Source organism: Lathamus discolor, unplaced genomic scaffold (genome assembly GCF_037157495.1).
Source record: "Lathamus discolor isolate bLatDis1 unplaced genomic scaffold, bLatDis1.hap1 Scaffold_231, whole genome shotgun sequence".
Classification (NCBI taxonomy): domain Eukaryota; kingdom Metazoa; phylum Chordata; class Aves; order Psittaciformes; family Psittacidae; genus Lathamus; species Lathamus discolor.
In genome coordinates, this window is record NW_027069260.1 from 25,964 (window position 1) to 44,180 (window position 18,217).

The following is an 18,217-nucleotide window of genomic DNA, read 5'->3' on the forward strand; positions in this document are numbered from 1 at the left end:
GGGGCTGGGAGTGGCTTATAAGGACCATCTATGGGGCTGGGAGTGGCTTATAAGGACCATCTATGGGGCTGGGAGTGCCTTATAAGCACCATCTATGGGGCTGGGAGTGGCTTATAAGGACCATCTATGGGGCTGGGAGTGGCTTATAAGGACCATCTATGGGGCTGGGAGCGGTCTTTAGGGACCATATGTGGGTCTGGGAGGGGTCTTTAGGGACCATCTATGGGGCTGGGAGGGGTCTTTAGGGACCATCTATGGGGCTGGAAGGGGCTTATAAGGACCATCTATGGGGCTGGGAGTGGTCTTTAGGGACCATCTATGGGTCTGGAAGGTGCTTATAAGCACCATCTATGGGGCTGGGGGGTGGCTTATAAGCACCACCTATGGGGCTGGGGAGTGGCTTATAAGGACCATCTATGGGGCTGGGAGTGGCTTATAAGGACCATCTATGGGGCTGGGAGTGGCTTATAAGGACCACCTATGGGGCTGGGAGGGGCTTATAAGGACCATCTATGGGGCTGGGAGTGGCTTATAAGGACCATCTATGGGGCTGGGAGTGGCTTATAAGGACGCATCTATGGGGCTGGGGAGTGGCTTATAAGGACCACCTATGGGGCTGGGAGTGGCTTATAAGGACCATGTATGGGGCTGGGAGTGGCTTATAAGGACCATCTATGGGGCTGGGAGGGGCTTACAAGGAGCACCTATGGGGCTGGGGCCCCGCCCCCTTCCAGCGTGACGTCATCGGCGACGCGTCGGAGACGGCGCTGCTGAAGTTCGCCGAGGGGGCGCTGGGGCCGGTGGCGGCGCTGAGGGCGCGGTTCCCGAAGGCGCTGGAGCTGCCCTTTAACTCCAGCAACAAGTTCCAGGTCGCGGCCATGGGGGGCAATGGGGCAATGGGGGGCAATGGGGGCAATGGGGGCAATGGGGCAATGGGGGGCAATGGGGTCAATGAGGTCAATGGGGTCAATGGGGTCAATGGGGGCAATGGGATCAATGGGGGCAATGGATCAATGAGGGCAATGGGGGCAATGGGATCAATGGGGGCAATGGGGTCAATGGGGTCAATGGGGGCAATGGGGGTCAATGGGGGCAATGGGGTCAATGGGGGCAATGGGGGCAATGAGAGCAATGGGGGCAATGGGGGCAATGGGGGCAATGGGGTCAATGGGTCAATGGGGGCAATGGGGTCAATGGGGTCAATGGGGGCAATGGGGTCAATGGGGTCAATGGGGGTGGGGGGGCAATGAGGTCAATGGGGGCAATGGGATCAATGAGGGCAATGGGGTCAATGAGGTCAATGGGGTCAATGGGGTCAATGAGGTCAATGGGATCAATGGGGTCAATGGGGGCAATGGGGTCAATAGGGGCAATGGGGTCAATGAGAGCAATGGGGGCAATGGGGTCAATGGGGGCAATGGGGTCAATGGGGTCAATGGGGGCAATGGGGTCAATGGGGGCAATGGGGTCAATGGGGTCAATGAGGTCAATGGGGTCAACAAATGGGGACAATGGGAGCAATATTCAGCCCCCATAGTCCCCATTGACCCCCATAGCCCCCCATTGGCACCCATAGCCTCCCATTGACCCCCATAGCCCCCCATTGGCACCCATACCCCCCCATTGACCCCCATAGCCCCCATTGGCACCCATAGCCCCCCATTGGCACCCATACCCCCCCATTGGCACCCATCGCCCCCCATTGGCACCCATAGCCCCCATTGACCCCCATAGCCCCCATTGGCACCCATACCCCCCCATAGCACCCATACCCCCCCATTGGCACCCATAGCCCCCATTGACCCCCATACCCCCCCCATAGCACCCCATACCCCCCCCATAGCACCCATACCCCCCCATTGGCACCCATACCCCCCATTGACCCCCATACCCCCCCATTGGCACCCATACCCCCCCATTGGCACCCATACCCCCCCATTGGCACCCATAGCCCCCATTGACCCCCCCATTGGCACCCCATACCCCCCATTGACACCCCATACCCCCCATAGCCCCCCATAGCACCCATACCCCCCCCATTGGCACCCATACCCCCCCATAGCACCCATACCCCCCCATTGACCCCCATAGCCCCCCATAGCACCCATACCCCCCCATTGGCACCCATACCCCCCCATTGGCACCCATAGCCCCCCATTGACCCCCATCGCCCCCCATTGACCCCCATAGCCCCCATTGACACCCATACCCCCCCATTGGCACCCATACCCCCCCATAGCACCCATACCCCCCCATAGCACCCATACCCCCCCATTGGCACCCATACCCCCCCATTGACCCCCATAGCCCCCATTGACCCCCATACCCCCCCATTGGCACCCATACCCCCCATTGACCCCCATACCCCCCCATAGCACCCATACCCCCCCATTGGCACCCATACCCCCCCATAGCACCCATACCCCCCCATAGCACCCATACCCCCCCATTGGCAACCCATACCCCCCCATAGCACCCATACCCCCCCATTGACCCCCATAGCCCCCCATAGCACCCATACCCCCCCATTGGCACCCATACCCCCCCATAGCACCCATCGCCCCCCATTGGCACCCATAGCCCCCCATTGACCCCCATAGCACCCATACCCCCCCATTGGCACCCATCACCCCCCATTGGCACCCATAGGTGTCGGTGCACGAGGCCGGCGAGCGACAGCTCCTGGTGCTGAAGGGGGCCCCGGAGCGGGTCCTGGAGCGCTGCAGCCACGTCCTGCTCAAGGGCCAGGACCTGCCCCTGGACCCGCAGTGGAGGGAGGCCTTCGAGGGGGCCTACGCCGAGCTGGGGGGCGCGGGGAGAGGGTCCTGGGTGAGTGGGGCACGGCCCTTCCTGCCCCGCGCCCCGTGGCCCACAGCCCATAATACCCATACCCCATAGCCCATAATACCCATACCCCATAGCCCATAATACCCATACCCCACAGCCCATAATACCCACACCCCATAGCCCATAATACCCACACCCCATAGCCCATAGCCCATACTCCATACCTCATATCCCATAATACCCATACCCCATATCCCCATAATACCCATACCCCATAGCCCATACCCCATAATACCCATACCCCATAGCCCATAGCCCATATCCCATACCCCATATCCCATACCCCATGCCCCATATCCCATACCCCATACCCCATACCCCATACCCCATACCCCATATCCCATAATACCCATACCCCATAGCCCATACCCCATAACCCATAGCCCATAGCCCATACCCCATACCCCATAGCCCATATCCTATATCCCATACCCCATACCCCATATACTATAGATCCATTACCCCACACCCCATACCCCATACCCCATACCCCATATCCCATACCCCATATCCCATACCCCGTATCCCATATATCCCATATATCCCATACATCCCATATATCCCACACCCCATACCACATATCCCATACCCCATATCCCATATCCCATCTATCCCATATATATCCCATCTACCCCATCTATATCCCCTCTATCCAATCTATATCCCCTCTACCCCATATATACCCCATCAATATCCCATCTACCTCCCATCTACACCATCTATACACTCTCTACCCCATCTATACCCCATCTCTACCCCATCTATACCCCATCTACCCCGTATATACACCATCTATATCCCATCTACCCCATCTATACCCCCTCTACCCCGTATATACCCCATCTATACCCCATCTATACCCCCTCTACCCCCTATATACCCCATCTCTACCCCCTATATACCCCATCTACCCCATCTCTACCCCCTTTACCCCACCTCTCCCCCACCTCTCCCCCCTTTACCCCATCCGTCCCCAGGCTTCTGCTCCCGCTGGCTCCCCGCCGGCTCCGTGGCCCCGGGCCAGGACCCCGAGGAGCTCCCGGCCTTGGCCTCCGGGCTCTGCTTCAGCGGCCTCGTGTCCATGATCGACCCCCCCCGCGCCACCGTGCCCCAGGCCGTGCTCAAGTGCCGCACGGCAGGGATCCGGGTACGGGTAACATGGATAACATAGGGGTAACATGGGGTAACATGGGATAACATAGGGGTAACATGGGGTAACATGGGATAACATGGGGTAACATGGGATAACATGGGGGTAATAACATGGGATAACATGGGGTAACATGGGATAACATAGGGGTAACATGGGGTAACATGGATAACATAGGGGTAACATGGGTAACATGAGGGGTAACATGGGGTAACATAGGGGTAACATGGGGTAACATGGGATAACATAGGGGTAACATGGGGTAACATGGGATAACATAGGGGTAACATGGGATAACATAGGGGTAATAACATGGGGTAACATGGGATAACATGGGATAACAGGGGTAACATGGGATAACATAGGGGTAACATGGGGATAACATGGGATAACATAGGGGTAACATAGGGGTGATAACATGGGATAACATGGGATAACATAGGGGTAACATAGGGTGTAACATAGGGGTGATAACATGGGATAGCATGGGGGTAACATGGGGTAACATGGGGTGATAACATAGGGTAACATAGGGGTAACATAGGGGTAACATGGGGGTGATAACATAGGGGTAACATGGGGGTAATAACACGGGGGGTAACATGGGATAACATAGGGGTAACATGGGATAACATAGGGGTAATAACATGGGATAACATGGGATAACATGGGGGTAACATGGGGATAACATGGGGGTAATAACATGGGATAACATAGGGGTAACATGGGGATAACATGGGATAACATAGGGGTAACATGGGGATAACATGGGGGCAATAACATGGGATAACATAGGGGTAACATGGGGATAACATGGGATAACATAGGGGTAATAACATGGGATAACATAGGGGTAATAACATGGGATAACATAGGGGTAACATGGGATAACATGGGATAACATAGGGGTAATAACATGGGATAACATAGGGGTAATAACATGGGGGTAACATGGGATAACATGGGATAACATGGGGGTGATAGCAAGGGATAACATAGGGGTAACATGGGGGTAACATGGGGATAACATAGGGGTAATAACATGGGATAACATAGGGGTAACATGGGGTAACATGGGGGTAACATGGGGGTAATGACATGGGATAGCATGGGGGTAACATGGGGATAACCTGGGGATAACATGGGGATAACATGCGATAACATAGGGGTAATAACATGGGATAACATAGGGGTAACATGGGGATAACATGGGATAACATAGGGGTAACATGGGGTAACATGGGATAACATAGGGGTAATAACATAGGGGTAACATGCCCACGCCACCGTGCCCCAGGCCGTGCTCAAGTGCCGCACGGGCAGGGATCCGGGTACGGGTAGCGTGGGGGGGACAGGGGGGTGGTAACATGGGATAACATGGGATAACATGGGGTAACATAGGGGTAACATGGGGATAACATGGGGGTGATAACATGGGGATAACATAGGGGTAATAACATGGGATAACATAGGGGTAATAACATGGGATAACATAGGGGTAATAACATGGGATAACATAGGGGTAACATGGGGGTAACATAGGGGTAACATAGGGGTAATAACATGGGGATAACATGGGATAACATGGGGGTAACATGGGGGTAACATGGGATAACATGGGGATAACATGGGGGTAACATAGGGGTGATAACATGGGATAACATAGGGGTAACATGGGGTGATAACATAGGGATAACATGGGGGTAACATGGGGGTGATAACATAGGGGTAACATGGGATAACATAGGGATAACATGGGGATAACATGGGATAACATGGGGATAACATGGGATAACATAGGGGTAACATGGGGATAACATGGAATAACATGGGGTAACATGGGATAACATGGGGATAACATGGGGATAACATGGGGATAACATGGGGATAACGGGGATAACATGGGGATAACAGGGATAATGGGGGATAACATAGGATAACGGGTTATAATGGGGGATAATGGGGATAACAGGGATAATGGGGGGTAACATAGGGATAATGGGGGATAACGGGGGATAACATAGGGATAATGGGGGATAATGAGGGATAATGGGGGATAACGAGGTTATAATGGGGGATAATGGGGGATAGTATAAGGATAATGGGGGATAACATGGGATAATGGGGGATAATAGGGGATAACGGGTTATAATGGGGGATAATGGGGTTATAATGGGGGATAGTGGGGTTATAATGGGGGCAATGTGGGATAGGGTTAAGGTTAGGGTTAAGGTTAGGGTTACGGTTAGGATAATGGGGGAAAATGGGGGATAATGGGAGATAACATGGGAGAGGGTTAAGGTTAGGGTTAGGGTTATGGTTATGGTTAGGTTATAGTGGGGTTATAATGAGTTATAATGGGTTATTTTGGGGTATAATGGGTTATTATGGGGTATAATGGGGTTATAATGGGATATAATGTGTTATAATGGGGTATAATGCGTTATAATGTGTTATAATGGGGTATAATTGGGTTCTAATGGAGTATAATGGGTTATAATGGGGAATAATGGGGTTATAATGGGGTTATAATGGGGTTATAATGGGGTTATAAAGGGGTGTAATGGGGTATAATGGGATTAGAGTGGCGTATAATGGGGTATAATGGGGTATAACGGGTTATAATATATTATAATGTGGGTATAATTGGGTTATAAGGGGGTTATAATGGCGCTATAATTGGGTATAATGGGGTATATTGGGGTATAATGGTGTTGTAATGGGTTATAATGGGATATAATGGGGTATAATGGGGTTATAATGGGGTATAATGGGGGATAACGGGGGATAATGGAGGATAATGTGGTATAGGGTTAGGGTTACGGTTATGGTTATGGTTACGGTTATAATGGGGCTATAATGAGTTATAATGTGATATAATGAGGTATAATGGGTTATTATGGGTTATAATGGGGTTATAATGGGGTATAATGTGGGTATAATGGGGTATAATGGTGTATAACGGGGTTATAATGGGTTATAATGGGGTTATAATGGGGTATAATGGGGTATAATGGGGTTATAATGGGGGTATAATGAGGTTATAATGGGGTATGATGGGGTAATAATGGGATATAATGGGGTATAATGGGGTACAATGAGGTATAACAGGGTAATAATGGGGTATAATGGGGTATAATGGGGTTATAATGGGGTATAATGGGGTATAATGTAGGTTAATGGGGGATAATGGAGGATAACGGAGGATAATGGGGGATAATGGGGGTTAAGGTTAGGGTTAGGATGTGGGATATATATATGTGGGATATATATATATATAATGTTGGTTAATGGGGGATGATGTGGGATAAGGTGGGATAACGGGGGATAATGGGGGTTAGGGTTAGGATAACGGGGGATAATGGGGGATAATGGGGGATAATGGGGGTTAGGGTTAGGATAATGGGGGATAATGGGGGTTAGGGTTAGGATAATGGGGGATAATGGGGGATAATGGGGGATAATGGGGGATAATGGGGGATAATGGGGGTTAGGGTTAGGATAATGGGGGATAATGGGGGTTAGGGTTAGGATAATGGGGGATAATGGGGGATAATGGGGGATATGTGGGATAATGGGGGTTAGGGTTAGGATAATGGGGGATAATGGGGGATATGTGGGATAATGATGTAAGATAGTGTGGGATAAGGTGGGATAATGGCGGATAATGGGGGTTAGGTTTAGGATAATGGGGGATAATGGGGGTTAGGGTTAGGATAACAGGGGATAATGGGGGATAATGGGGGATAATGGGGGTTAGGGTTAGGATAATGGGGGATAATGGGGGATAATGGGGGATAATGGGGATAATGGGGGATAATGGGGGTTAGGGTTAGGATAATGGGGGATAATGGGGGATAATGGGGGATAATGGGGGATAATGGGGGATAATGGGGGTTAGGGTTAGGATAATGGGGGATAATGGGGGTTAGGGTTAGGATAACGGGGGATAATGGGGGATAATGGGGGATAATGGGGGTTAGGGTTAGGATAATGGGGGATAATGGGGGATAATGGGGGATAATGGGGGGTTAGGGTTAGGATAATGGGGGATAATGGGGGATAATGGGGGTTAGGGTTAGTATAATGGGGGATAATGGGGATAATGGGGGATATGTGGGATAATGATGTAAGACAGTGTGGGATAAGGTGGGATAAGGTGGGATAATGGAGGTTAGGGTTAGGATAATGGGGGATAATGGGGGATAATGGGGGTTAGGGTTAGGATAATGGGGGATAATGGGGGATAATGGGGGATATGTGGGATAATGATGTAAGTTAGTGTGGGGATAAGGTGGGATAATGGGGGATAATGGAGGTTAGGGTTTGGATTATGGGGGTTAATGGGGGTTAGGTTTAGGATAACGGGGGTTTATGGGGGATAATGGGGGTTAGGTTTAGGATAACGGGGGGATAATGGGGGATAATGGGGGTTAGGGTTAGGATAATGGGGGATAATGGTTGTTAGGGTTAGGATAATGGGGGATAATGGGCCATAATGGGGGATAATGGGGGGATAATGGGGGTTAGGGTTAGGGTAATGGGGGATAATGGGGGTTAGGGTTAGGATAATGGGGGATAATGGGGGTTAGGGTTAGGATAACCGAGGATAATGGGGAATAATGGAGGATAATGTGGGATAATGATGTAAGATAGTGTGGGATAATGGGGATAATGGGGGATAATGGGGGATAATGGGGGATAATGGGGGTTAGGGTTAGGGTTAGGGTTAGGATGTGGGATACATATGTGGGATATATATATATATATAATGGGGGATAATGTGGAATAATGGGGGATAATGATGTGGGATAACGGCATAATGATGTGGAATGATGTGGGATAACGGGGGATAACATGGGATAATGTGGGGCAATGTGGTAGAATGGGGGCTAATGTGAGATAATGGGGGATAATGTGGGGTACGTGATAGGGGATATGGGGTATGGGATGTGGGGTATGGGGTATGGGGTATGGGTATTATGGGATATGGGGTATGGGATATGGGGTATGGGATATGGGGTATGGGGTATGGGGTATGGGATATGGGGTATGGGTATTATGGGATATGGGGTATGGGATATGGGGTATGGGATATGGGGTATGGGGTATGGGGTATGGGATATGGGGTATGGGGTATGGGTATTATGGGATATGGGGCATGGGGTATGGGTTATGGCGTATGGGGTATGGGATATGGGTATTATGGGATATGGGGTATTGGGTACAGGGTATGGGATATGGGATATGGGTATGGGGTGTGGAGTATGGGATATGGGTATTATGGGATACGGGGTATGGGGTATGGGATATGGGGTATGGGATATGGGGTATAGAGTATATGGGTATTATGGGATAGGGGATATGGGGTGTGGGGTATGGGGCACAGGGCCCTTGGTGCCCACGCTCCCCCGTTGCCCCCCCATAGGTGATCATGGTGACCGGGGACCACCCCATCACGGCCAAGGCCATCGCGGCCGCTGTGGGCATCATCTCCGAGGGCAGCGAGACCCCCGAGGAGGTGGCGGCGAGGCTGAGGGTGCCCTTGGAGCGCGTGGACCCCAGGTGGGACCAGGCTGGCCAATGGTGGCCTATGGTGGCCACTGAGGGGCTATGGTGGCTACTGAGGGGCTATGGTGGCCACTGAGGGGCTATGGTGGCCATTGAGGGGCTATGGTGGCCACTGAGGGGCTATGGTGGCCATTGAGGGGCTATGGTGGCCACTGAGGGGCTATGGTGGCCACTGAGGGGCTATGGTGGCCACTGAGGGGCTATGGTGGCCATTGAGGAGCTATGGTGGCCACTGAGGGGCTATGGTGGCCATTGAGGGGCTATGGTGGCCATTGATGGGTCGTGGTTGACATTGATGGACCATGGTTGACATTGATGGACCATGGTGGCCATTGATGGATCATGGCTGGCATTGATGGACCATGGTTGACATTGATGGATCATGGTTGACATTGGTGGCCTATGGTGGCCACTGAGGGGCTATGGTGGCCATTGAGGGGCTATGGTGGCCACTGAGGGGCTATGGTGGCCACTGAGGGGCTATGGTGGCCATTGAGGGGCTATGGTGGCCACTGAGGGGCTATGGTGGCCACTGAGGGGCTATGGTGGCCATTGAGGGGCTATGGTGGCCACTGAGGGGCTATGGTGGCCATTGATGGGTCGTGGTTAGATCATGGTTGGCATTGATGGATCATGGTTGGCATTGATGGATCATGGTTAGCATTGATGGACCATGGTGGCCATTGATGGACCATGGTTGACATTGAGGGACCATGGTGGCCATTGATGGACCATGGTTGACATTGGTGGCCTATGGTGGCCATTAATGGACCATGATTGACATTGAGGGACCATGGTGGCTATTGGTGGACCATGGTGGCCATTGAGGGACCATTTTGACCATTGATGGACCATTGTGGCCATTGAGGGACTATGGTGGCCATTGATGGACCATGGTGGCCATTGATGGATCATGGTGGCCATTGATGGATCATGGTGGCCTTTGAGGGATCATTTTGGCCATTGATGGACCATTGTGGCCATTGAGGGGCCATGGTGACCATTGGTGGCCTATGGTTGACATTGATGGACCATGGTGGCCATTGATGGACCATGGTTGACATTGAGGGACCATGGTGGCTATTGGTGGCCTATGGTTGACATTGATGGACCATGGTGGACGTTGATGGACCTTGGTGGCCACTGATGGACCATGGTGGGCATTGATGGTCTATGGTAGACTTTGATGGACCATAGTTAACATTGATGTGCCATGGTGACCATTGATGGACCATAGTTGATATTGGTGGTCAATGGTTGACCTTGATGGACCATGGTGGCAATTTATGGACCATGGTGGCCACCACCATGTCTTGAGGTACTTTAGCACCATAGAAAGGAGTCTAGACCATGGTGGCCATTGGTGGTCTATGGTAGCCATTGCTGGCCCATGGTGGCCATCACCATGTCTTGGCCGTTTCAGCACCATGGAGAGGGCTGTAGACCATGTTGGCCATTGACGGTCTATGGTCACCATTGACGGCCCATGGTGGCCACCACCATGTCTTGGGGCGCTTCAGCACCATGGAGAGGGGTCCAGACCATGGTGGCCATTGACGGTCTATGGTAGCCATTGCTGGCCCATGGTGGCCACCACCATGTCTTGGTGCACTTCAGCACCATGGAGAGGGTTGTAGACCATGGTGGCCATTGACGGCCTATGGTAGCCATTGCTGGCCCATGGTGGCCACCACCATGACTTGGTGCACTTCAGCACCATGGAGAGGGCTGTAGACCATGTTGGCCATTGACGGCCTATGGTAGCCATTACTGGCCCATGGTGGCCACCACCATGTCTTGGCGCACTTCAGCACCATGGAGAGGGCTGTAGACCATGGTGGCCATTGACGGTCTATGGTAGCCATTGACGGCTCATGGTGGCCACCACCATGTCTTGGGGTGCTTCAGCACCATGGAGAGGGATGTAGGCCATGTTGGCCATTGATGGTCTATGGTAGCCATTGACGGCTCATGGTGGCCACCACCATGTCTTGGGCGCTTCAGCACCATGGAGAGGGGTCTAGGCCATGGTGGCCATTGACGGTCTATGGTCACCATTGACGGCCCATGGTGGCCACCACCATGTCTTGGCTCACTTCAGCACCACGGAGAGGGGTCTAGACCATGGTGGCCATTGACGGTCTATGGTAGCCAATGATGGCCCATGGTGGCCACCACCATGTTTTGGGCCGTTTCAGCACCATGGAGAGGGGTCTAGACCATGGTGGCCATTGACGGTCTATGGTAGCCATTGACGGCCTATGGTGGCCACCACCATGTCTTGGGGCGTTTCAGCACCATGGAGAGGGGTCCAGACCATGGTGGCCATTGACGGTCTATGGTAGCCATTGACGGCCCATGGTGGCCACCACCATGTCTTGGGGCGTTTCAGCACCATGGAGAGGGCTGTAGACCATGGTGGCCATTGACGGTCTATGGTAGCCATTGACGGCCTATGGTGGCCACCACCATGTCTTGGGGCGTTTCAGCACCATGGAGAGGGGTCCAGACCATGTTGGCCATTGATGGTCTATGGTAGCCATTGCTGGCCTATGGTGGCCACCACCATGTTTTGGGCCGTTTCAGCACCATGGAGAGGGCTCCATACCATGGTGGCCATTGACGGCCTACGGTAGCCATTGCTGGCCCATGGTGGCCACCACCATGTCTTGGGGCGCTTCAGCACCATGGAGAGGGGTCCAGACCATGGTGGCCATTGACGGTCTATGGTAGCCATTGACGGCTCATGGTGGCCACCATCATGTTTTGGGCCGTTTCAGCACCATGGAGAGGGCTCCATACCATGGTGGCCATTGACGGTCTATGGTAGCCATTGCTGGCCCATGGTGGCCACCACCATGTCTTGGCTCACTTCAGCACCACGGAGAGGGGTCTAGACCATGGTGGCCATTGACGGTCTATGGTAGCCAATGATGGCCCATGGTGGCCACCACCATGTTTTGGGCCGTTTCAGCACCATGGAGAGGGGTCTAGGCCATGGTGGCCATTGACGGTCTATGGTCACCATTGACGGCCCATGGTGGCCACCACCATGTCTTGGCTCACTTCAGCACCACGGAGAGGGGTCTAGACCATGGTGGCCATTGACGGTCTATGGTAGCCAATGATGGCCCATGGTGGCCACCACCATGTTTTGGGCCGTTTCAGCACCATGGAGAGGGGTCTAGACCATGGTGGCCATTGACGGTCTATGGTAGCCATTGACGGCCTATGGTGGCCACCACCATGTCTTGGGGCGTTTCAGCACCATGGAGAGGGGTCCAGACCATGGTGGCCATTGACGGTCTATGGTAGCCATTGACGGCCCATGGTGGCCACCACCATGTCTTGGGGCGTTTCAGCACCATGGAGAGGGCTGTAGACCATGGTGGCCATTGACGGTCTATGGTAGCCATTGACGGCCTATGGTGGCCACCACCATGTCTTGGGGCGTTTCAGCACCATGGAGAGGGGTCCAGACCATGTTGGCCATTGATGGTCTATGGTAGCCATTGCTGGCCTATGGTGGCCACCACCATGTTTTGGGCCGTTTCAGCACCATGGAGAGGGCTCCATACCATGGTGGCCATTGACGGCCTACGGTAGCCATTGCTGGCCCATGGTGGCCACCACCATGTCTTGGGGCGCTTCAGCACCATGGAGAGGGGTCCAGACCATGGTGGCCATTGACGGTCTATGGTAGCCATTGCTGGCCCATGGTGGCCACCACCACACCTCGGCGTGCTCCAGCCCCACAGATGGGGCTCTGAGGACCCACAAGTCCCCGTCTGACCCCCAGGCAGGCCCGGGCGCGGGTGGTGACGGGGGCCGAGCTGGCGGCCATGACACCGGAAGCGCTCGAGGGCCTCCTCCGGACCCACCCCGAGATGGTTTTTGCCCGCACGTCCCCACAGCAGAAGCTGGTGATAGTGGAGAGCTGCCAGCGGCTGGTGGGACATGGGGGGAGGAGGGGGGCGGGGTGGGGGGTGGGGGGTGGGGGGTGGGGTATAGGGTGTGGGGTGTGGGGGATGGGATATGGGATATGGGGTATGCGATATGGGGCATGGGGGTATTGGGTATGGGGGTATGGGGATATAGGGATGTTCTCCACATCCCCATCTCCCCACAATCCCCCCTCCCCACATCCCCATCTCCCCCCCTTCTCCCCACACCCCCCTCTCCCCACATCCCATCTCCCCACATCCCCCTCCCATCTCCCCACATCCCCCTCTCCCCACATCCCCCTCTCCCCACATCCCCCTCTCCCACATCCCCATCTCCCCACATCCCCCTCTCCCCATCTCCCCACATCCCCATCTCCCCACCCCCATCTCCCCACATCCCCTCTCCCCACATCCCCCTCCCATCTCCCCACATCCCCCTCTCCCCACATCCCCCCATCTCCCCACATCCTCCTCTCCCCACATCCCCCTCTCCCCACATCACCCCCATTTTTCTCCCCACATCCCCATCTCCCCACATCCCCCCCATCTCCCCACATCCCCCCCATCTCCCCACATCCCCATCTCCCCACCCCATCTCCCCACATCCCCATCTCCCCACACCCCCCTCTCCCCACATCACCCCCATTTTTCTCCCCACATCCCCATCTCCCCACATCCCCCTCTCCCACATCCCCATCTCCCACATCCCCTCTCCCCACATCACCCCCATCTCCCCACATCCCCCCTCCCCACATCCCCATCTCCCCACATCCCCCTCTCCCCACATCCCCATCTCCCCACATCCCCATCTCCCACTTCCCCACCCCCATCTCCCCACATCCCCCTCTCCCCACATCCCCCTCTCCCCACATCACCCCCATTTTTCTCCCCACACCCCCCTCTCCCCACATCCCCATCTCCCCACATCCCCCTCTCCCCACATCCCCATCTCCCCACATCCCCCCCCCATCTCCCACACCCCCCCTCTCCCACGCCGCTGTGCCCCAGGGCGCCATCGTGGCGGTGACCGGCGACGGCGTCAACGACTCGCCGGCGCTGAAGAAGGCCGACATCGGCGTGGCCATGGGCATCGCCGGCTCCGACGCGGCCAAGAACGCCGCCGACATGATCCTGCTGGACGACAACTTCGCCTCCATCGTCACCGGCGTCGAGCAGGGTGCGAGCGGGGCCGTGGGGCGCAATGGGGCTGGGGTTGGGGGGGGTTGGGTACACAAGACCATGGCCATTGGGTCCTTGGGTCTTTGGGTCCTTGGCCATTGGGTCTTTGGGTCCTTGGCCATTGGGTCTTTGGGTCTTTGGGTCCTTGACCATTGAGTCCTTGGGTCCTTGGCCATTGGGTCTTTGGGTCCTTGGCCATTGGGTCTTTGGGTACCCAAGACCATGGACATTGGGTCCTTGGGTCTTTGGGTCCTTGGCCATTGAGTCCTTGGGTCCTTGGTCATTGGGTCCTTGGCCATTGGGTCCTTGGGTCTTTGGGTCCTTGGCCATTGGGTCTTTGGGTTCTTGGCCATTGGTCTTTGGGTCCTTGGGTCCTTGGCTCCTTGGCCATTGGGTCCTTGGGTACCCAAGACCATGGACATTGGGTCCTTGGGTCTTTGGGTCCTTGGCCATTGGGTCTTTGGGTCCTTGGCCATTGGGTCCTTGGGTCCTTGGCCATTGGGTCTTTGGGTCTTTGGCCATTGGTCTTTGGGTACCCAAGACCATGGACATTGGGTACTTGGGTCTTTGGATCCCTTGGTCATTGGGTCCTTGGCCATTGGGTCCTTGGGTCCTTGGCCATTGGGTCCTTGGGTCCTTGGGTCCTTGGTCTTTGGGTCCTTGGGTCTTTGGCCATTGGGTTCTTGGGTCCTTGGTCATTGGGTCCTTGACCATTGGGTCCTTGGGTCTTTGGGTCCTTGGCCATTGGGTCCTTGGTCCTGGCCATTGGGTCTTTGGGTCTTTGGGTCCTTGGCCATTGGGTCTTTGGGTACCCAAGACCATGGACATTGGGTCCTTGGGTCTTTGGGTCCTTGGTCATTGGGTCCTTGGGTCCTTGGCCATTGAGTCCTTGGGTCCTTGGTCATTAGCCATTGGGTCTTTGGGTCCTTGGGTCCTTGACCATTGAGTGCTTGGGTCCTTGGCCATTGGGTCTTTGGGTACCCAAGACCATGGCCATTGGGTCCTTGGGTCTTTGGGTCCTTGGCTATTGGGTCTTTGGGTCCTTGGGTCCTTGACCATTGAGTCCTTGGGTCCTTGGCCATTGGGTCCTTGGGTCCTTGGCCATTGGGTCCTTGGGTACCCAAGACCATGGACATTGGGTCCTTGGGTCTTTGGGTCCTTGGTCATTGGGTCCTTGGGTCTTTGGGACCTTGGCCATTGGGTTCTTGGGTCTTTGGGTCCTTGGGTCCTTGGCCATTGGGTCCTTGGGTCCTTGGCCATTGGGTCTTTGGGTCTTTGGGTCCTTGGGTCCTTGGCCATTGGGTTCTTGGGTCTTTGGGTCCTTGGGTCCTAGGCCATTGGGTCCTTGGGTCCTTGGCCATTGGGTCTTTGGGTCTTTGGGTCTTTGGCCATTGGGTCCTTGGGTCCTTGGCCATTGGGTCTTTGGGTCCTTGGTCATTGGCCATTGGGTCTTTGGGTCCTTGGGTCCTTGACCATTGAGTCCTTGGGTCCTTGGCCATTGGGTCTTTGGGTACCCAAGACCATGGACATTGGGTCCTTGGGTCTTTGGGTCCTTGGCCATTGGGTCTTTGGGTACCCAAGACCATGGCCATTGGGTCCTTGGGTCTTTGGGTCCTTGGGTCCTTGGCTCCTTGGCCATTGGGTCCTTGGGTACCCAAGACCATGGCCATTGGGTCTTTGGGTCCTTGGGTCCTTGGCCATTGGGTCTTTGGGTCCTTGGGTCCTTGGCCATTGGGTCTTTGGGTCCTTGACCATTGGGTCCTTGGCCATTGGGTCCTTGGGTCCTTGGCCATTGGGTCCTTGGCCATTGGGTTTTTGGGTCTTTGGGTCCTTGGCCATTGGGTCTTTGGGTCCTTGGCCATTGGGTCCTTGGCCATTGGGTCCTTGGGTCCTTGGCCATTGGGTCTTTGGATCCTTGGTCATTGGGTCCTTGGGTCCTTGGCCATTGGGTCCTTGGGTCCTTGGCCATTGGGTCTTTGGGTCTTTGGGTCCTTGGGTCCTTGTGTCCTTGGGTCTTTGGGTCCTTGGCCATTGGGTCTTTGGGTACCCAAGACCATGGACATTGGGTCTTTGGGTCTTTGGGTCCTTGGCCATTGGGTTCTTGGGTGCTTGGGTCCTTGGCCATTGGGTCTTTGGGTCCTTGGCCATTGGGTCCTTGGGTCCTTGACCATTGGGTCCTTGGGTCTTTGGGTCCTTGGGTCCTTGGCCATTGGGTCCTTGGCCATTGGGTCCTTGGGTCTTTGGGTCTTTGGGTCCTTGGCCATTGGGTCTTTGGGTCCTTGGGTCCTTGGCCATTGGGTGCTTGGGTCCTTGGCCATTGGGTCTTTGTGTACCCAAGACCATGGACATTGGGTCCTTGGGTCTTTGGATCCTTGGTCATTGGGTCCCTTGGGTCCTTGACCATTGGGTCCTTGGGTCTTTGGGTCTTTGGGTCCTTGGCCATTGGGTCCTTGGGTCTTTGGGTCTTTGGGTCCTTGCCCATTGGGTCCTTGGGTCTTTGGGTCCTTGGGTCCTTGCCCATTGGGTCCTTGGGTCCTTGGGTCCTTGGCCATTGGTTCCTTGGGTCCATTGGGTCCTAGACCATTGGGTCCTTGGGTCTTTGGGTCCTTGGCCATTGGGTCCTTGGGTCTTTGGGTCTTTGGGTCCTTGGCCATTGGGTCCTTGGGTCTTTGGGTCTTTGGGTCCTTGGCCATTGGGTCCTTGGGTCCATTGGGTCCTTGGGTCTTTGGGTCCTTGGCCATTGGGTCTTTGGGTCCTTGGCCATTGGGTCTTTGGGTCTTTGGGTCCTTGGCCATTGAGTCCTTGGGTCCTTGGTCATTGGGTCCTTGGCCATTGGGTCCTTGGGTCCTTGGGTCTTTGGGTCCTTGGCCATTGGGTCCTTGGGTCCTTGCTCACTGGGTCCATTGGGTCCTTGCTCATTGGGTCCATTGGGTCCTTGGGTCTTTGCGTCCTTGGCCATTGGGTCCTTGGGTCCTTGGTCATTCGGTCCATTGGGTCCTTGGCCATTGGGTCCTTGGGTCCTTCACCATTGGGTCTTGGCCATTGGGTCTTTGGGTCCTTGGCCACTGGGTCCTTGGCCACTGGGTCCTTGGCCACTGGGCCTTGGCTATTGGTCCTTGCCCATTGGGTCCTTGGGTCCTTGGATCCTTGACCATTGGGTGCTTGGCCATTGGGTCCTTGGGTCTTTGCGTCCTTGGGTCCTTGTGTCCTTGGGTCCTTGGGTCCTTGCCCATTGAGTCCTTGGGTCTTTGGGTCCTTGGGTCTTTGCATCCTTGGCCATTGGGTCCTTTGGTCTTTGGGTCCTTGGGTCCTTGGCCATTGGGTCCTTGGGTCCTTGGCCATTGGGTCTTTGGGTACCCAAGACCATGGCCATTGGGTCTTTGGGTCTTTGGATCCTTGGTTATTGGGTCCTTGGCCATTGGGTCCTTGGCCATTGGGTCTTTGGGTCCTTGCCATTGGGTCCTTGGGTCCTTGGCCATTGGGTCCTTGGCCATTGGGTCCTTGGGTCCTTGGCCATTGGGTCTTT

At 54.7% G+C, this 18,217-nt stretch overlaps 1 protein-coding gene across 1 annotated transcript in view; it reads left to right on the plus strand.

Moving 5' to 3' along the window:
• Nucleotides 1-18,217, plus strand: part of ATP4A (ATPase H+/K+ transporting subunit alpha) — a 54,368-nt gene that overhangs the window by 18,181 nt on the left and 17,970 nt on the right. Inside the window, 7 exon segments of the mRNA XM_065664504.1 lie at nucleotides 735-869; nucleotides 2,650-2,800; nucleotides 2,803-2,829; nucleotides 3,825-3,994; nucleotides 9,426-9,562; nucleotides 13,368-13,518; nucleotides 14,521-14,689. Coding sequence (XP_065520576.1) covers nucleotides 735-869; nucleotides 2,650-2,800; nucleotides 2,803-2,829; nucleotides 3,825-3,994; nucleotides 9,426-9,562; nucleotides 13,368-13,518; nucleotides 14,521-14,689 — 940 coding nt within the window.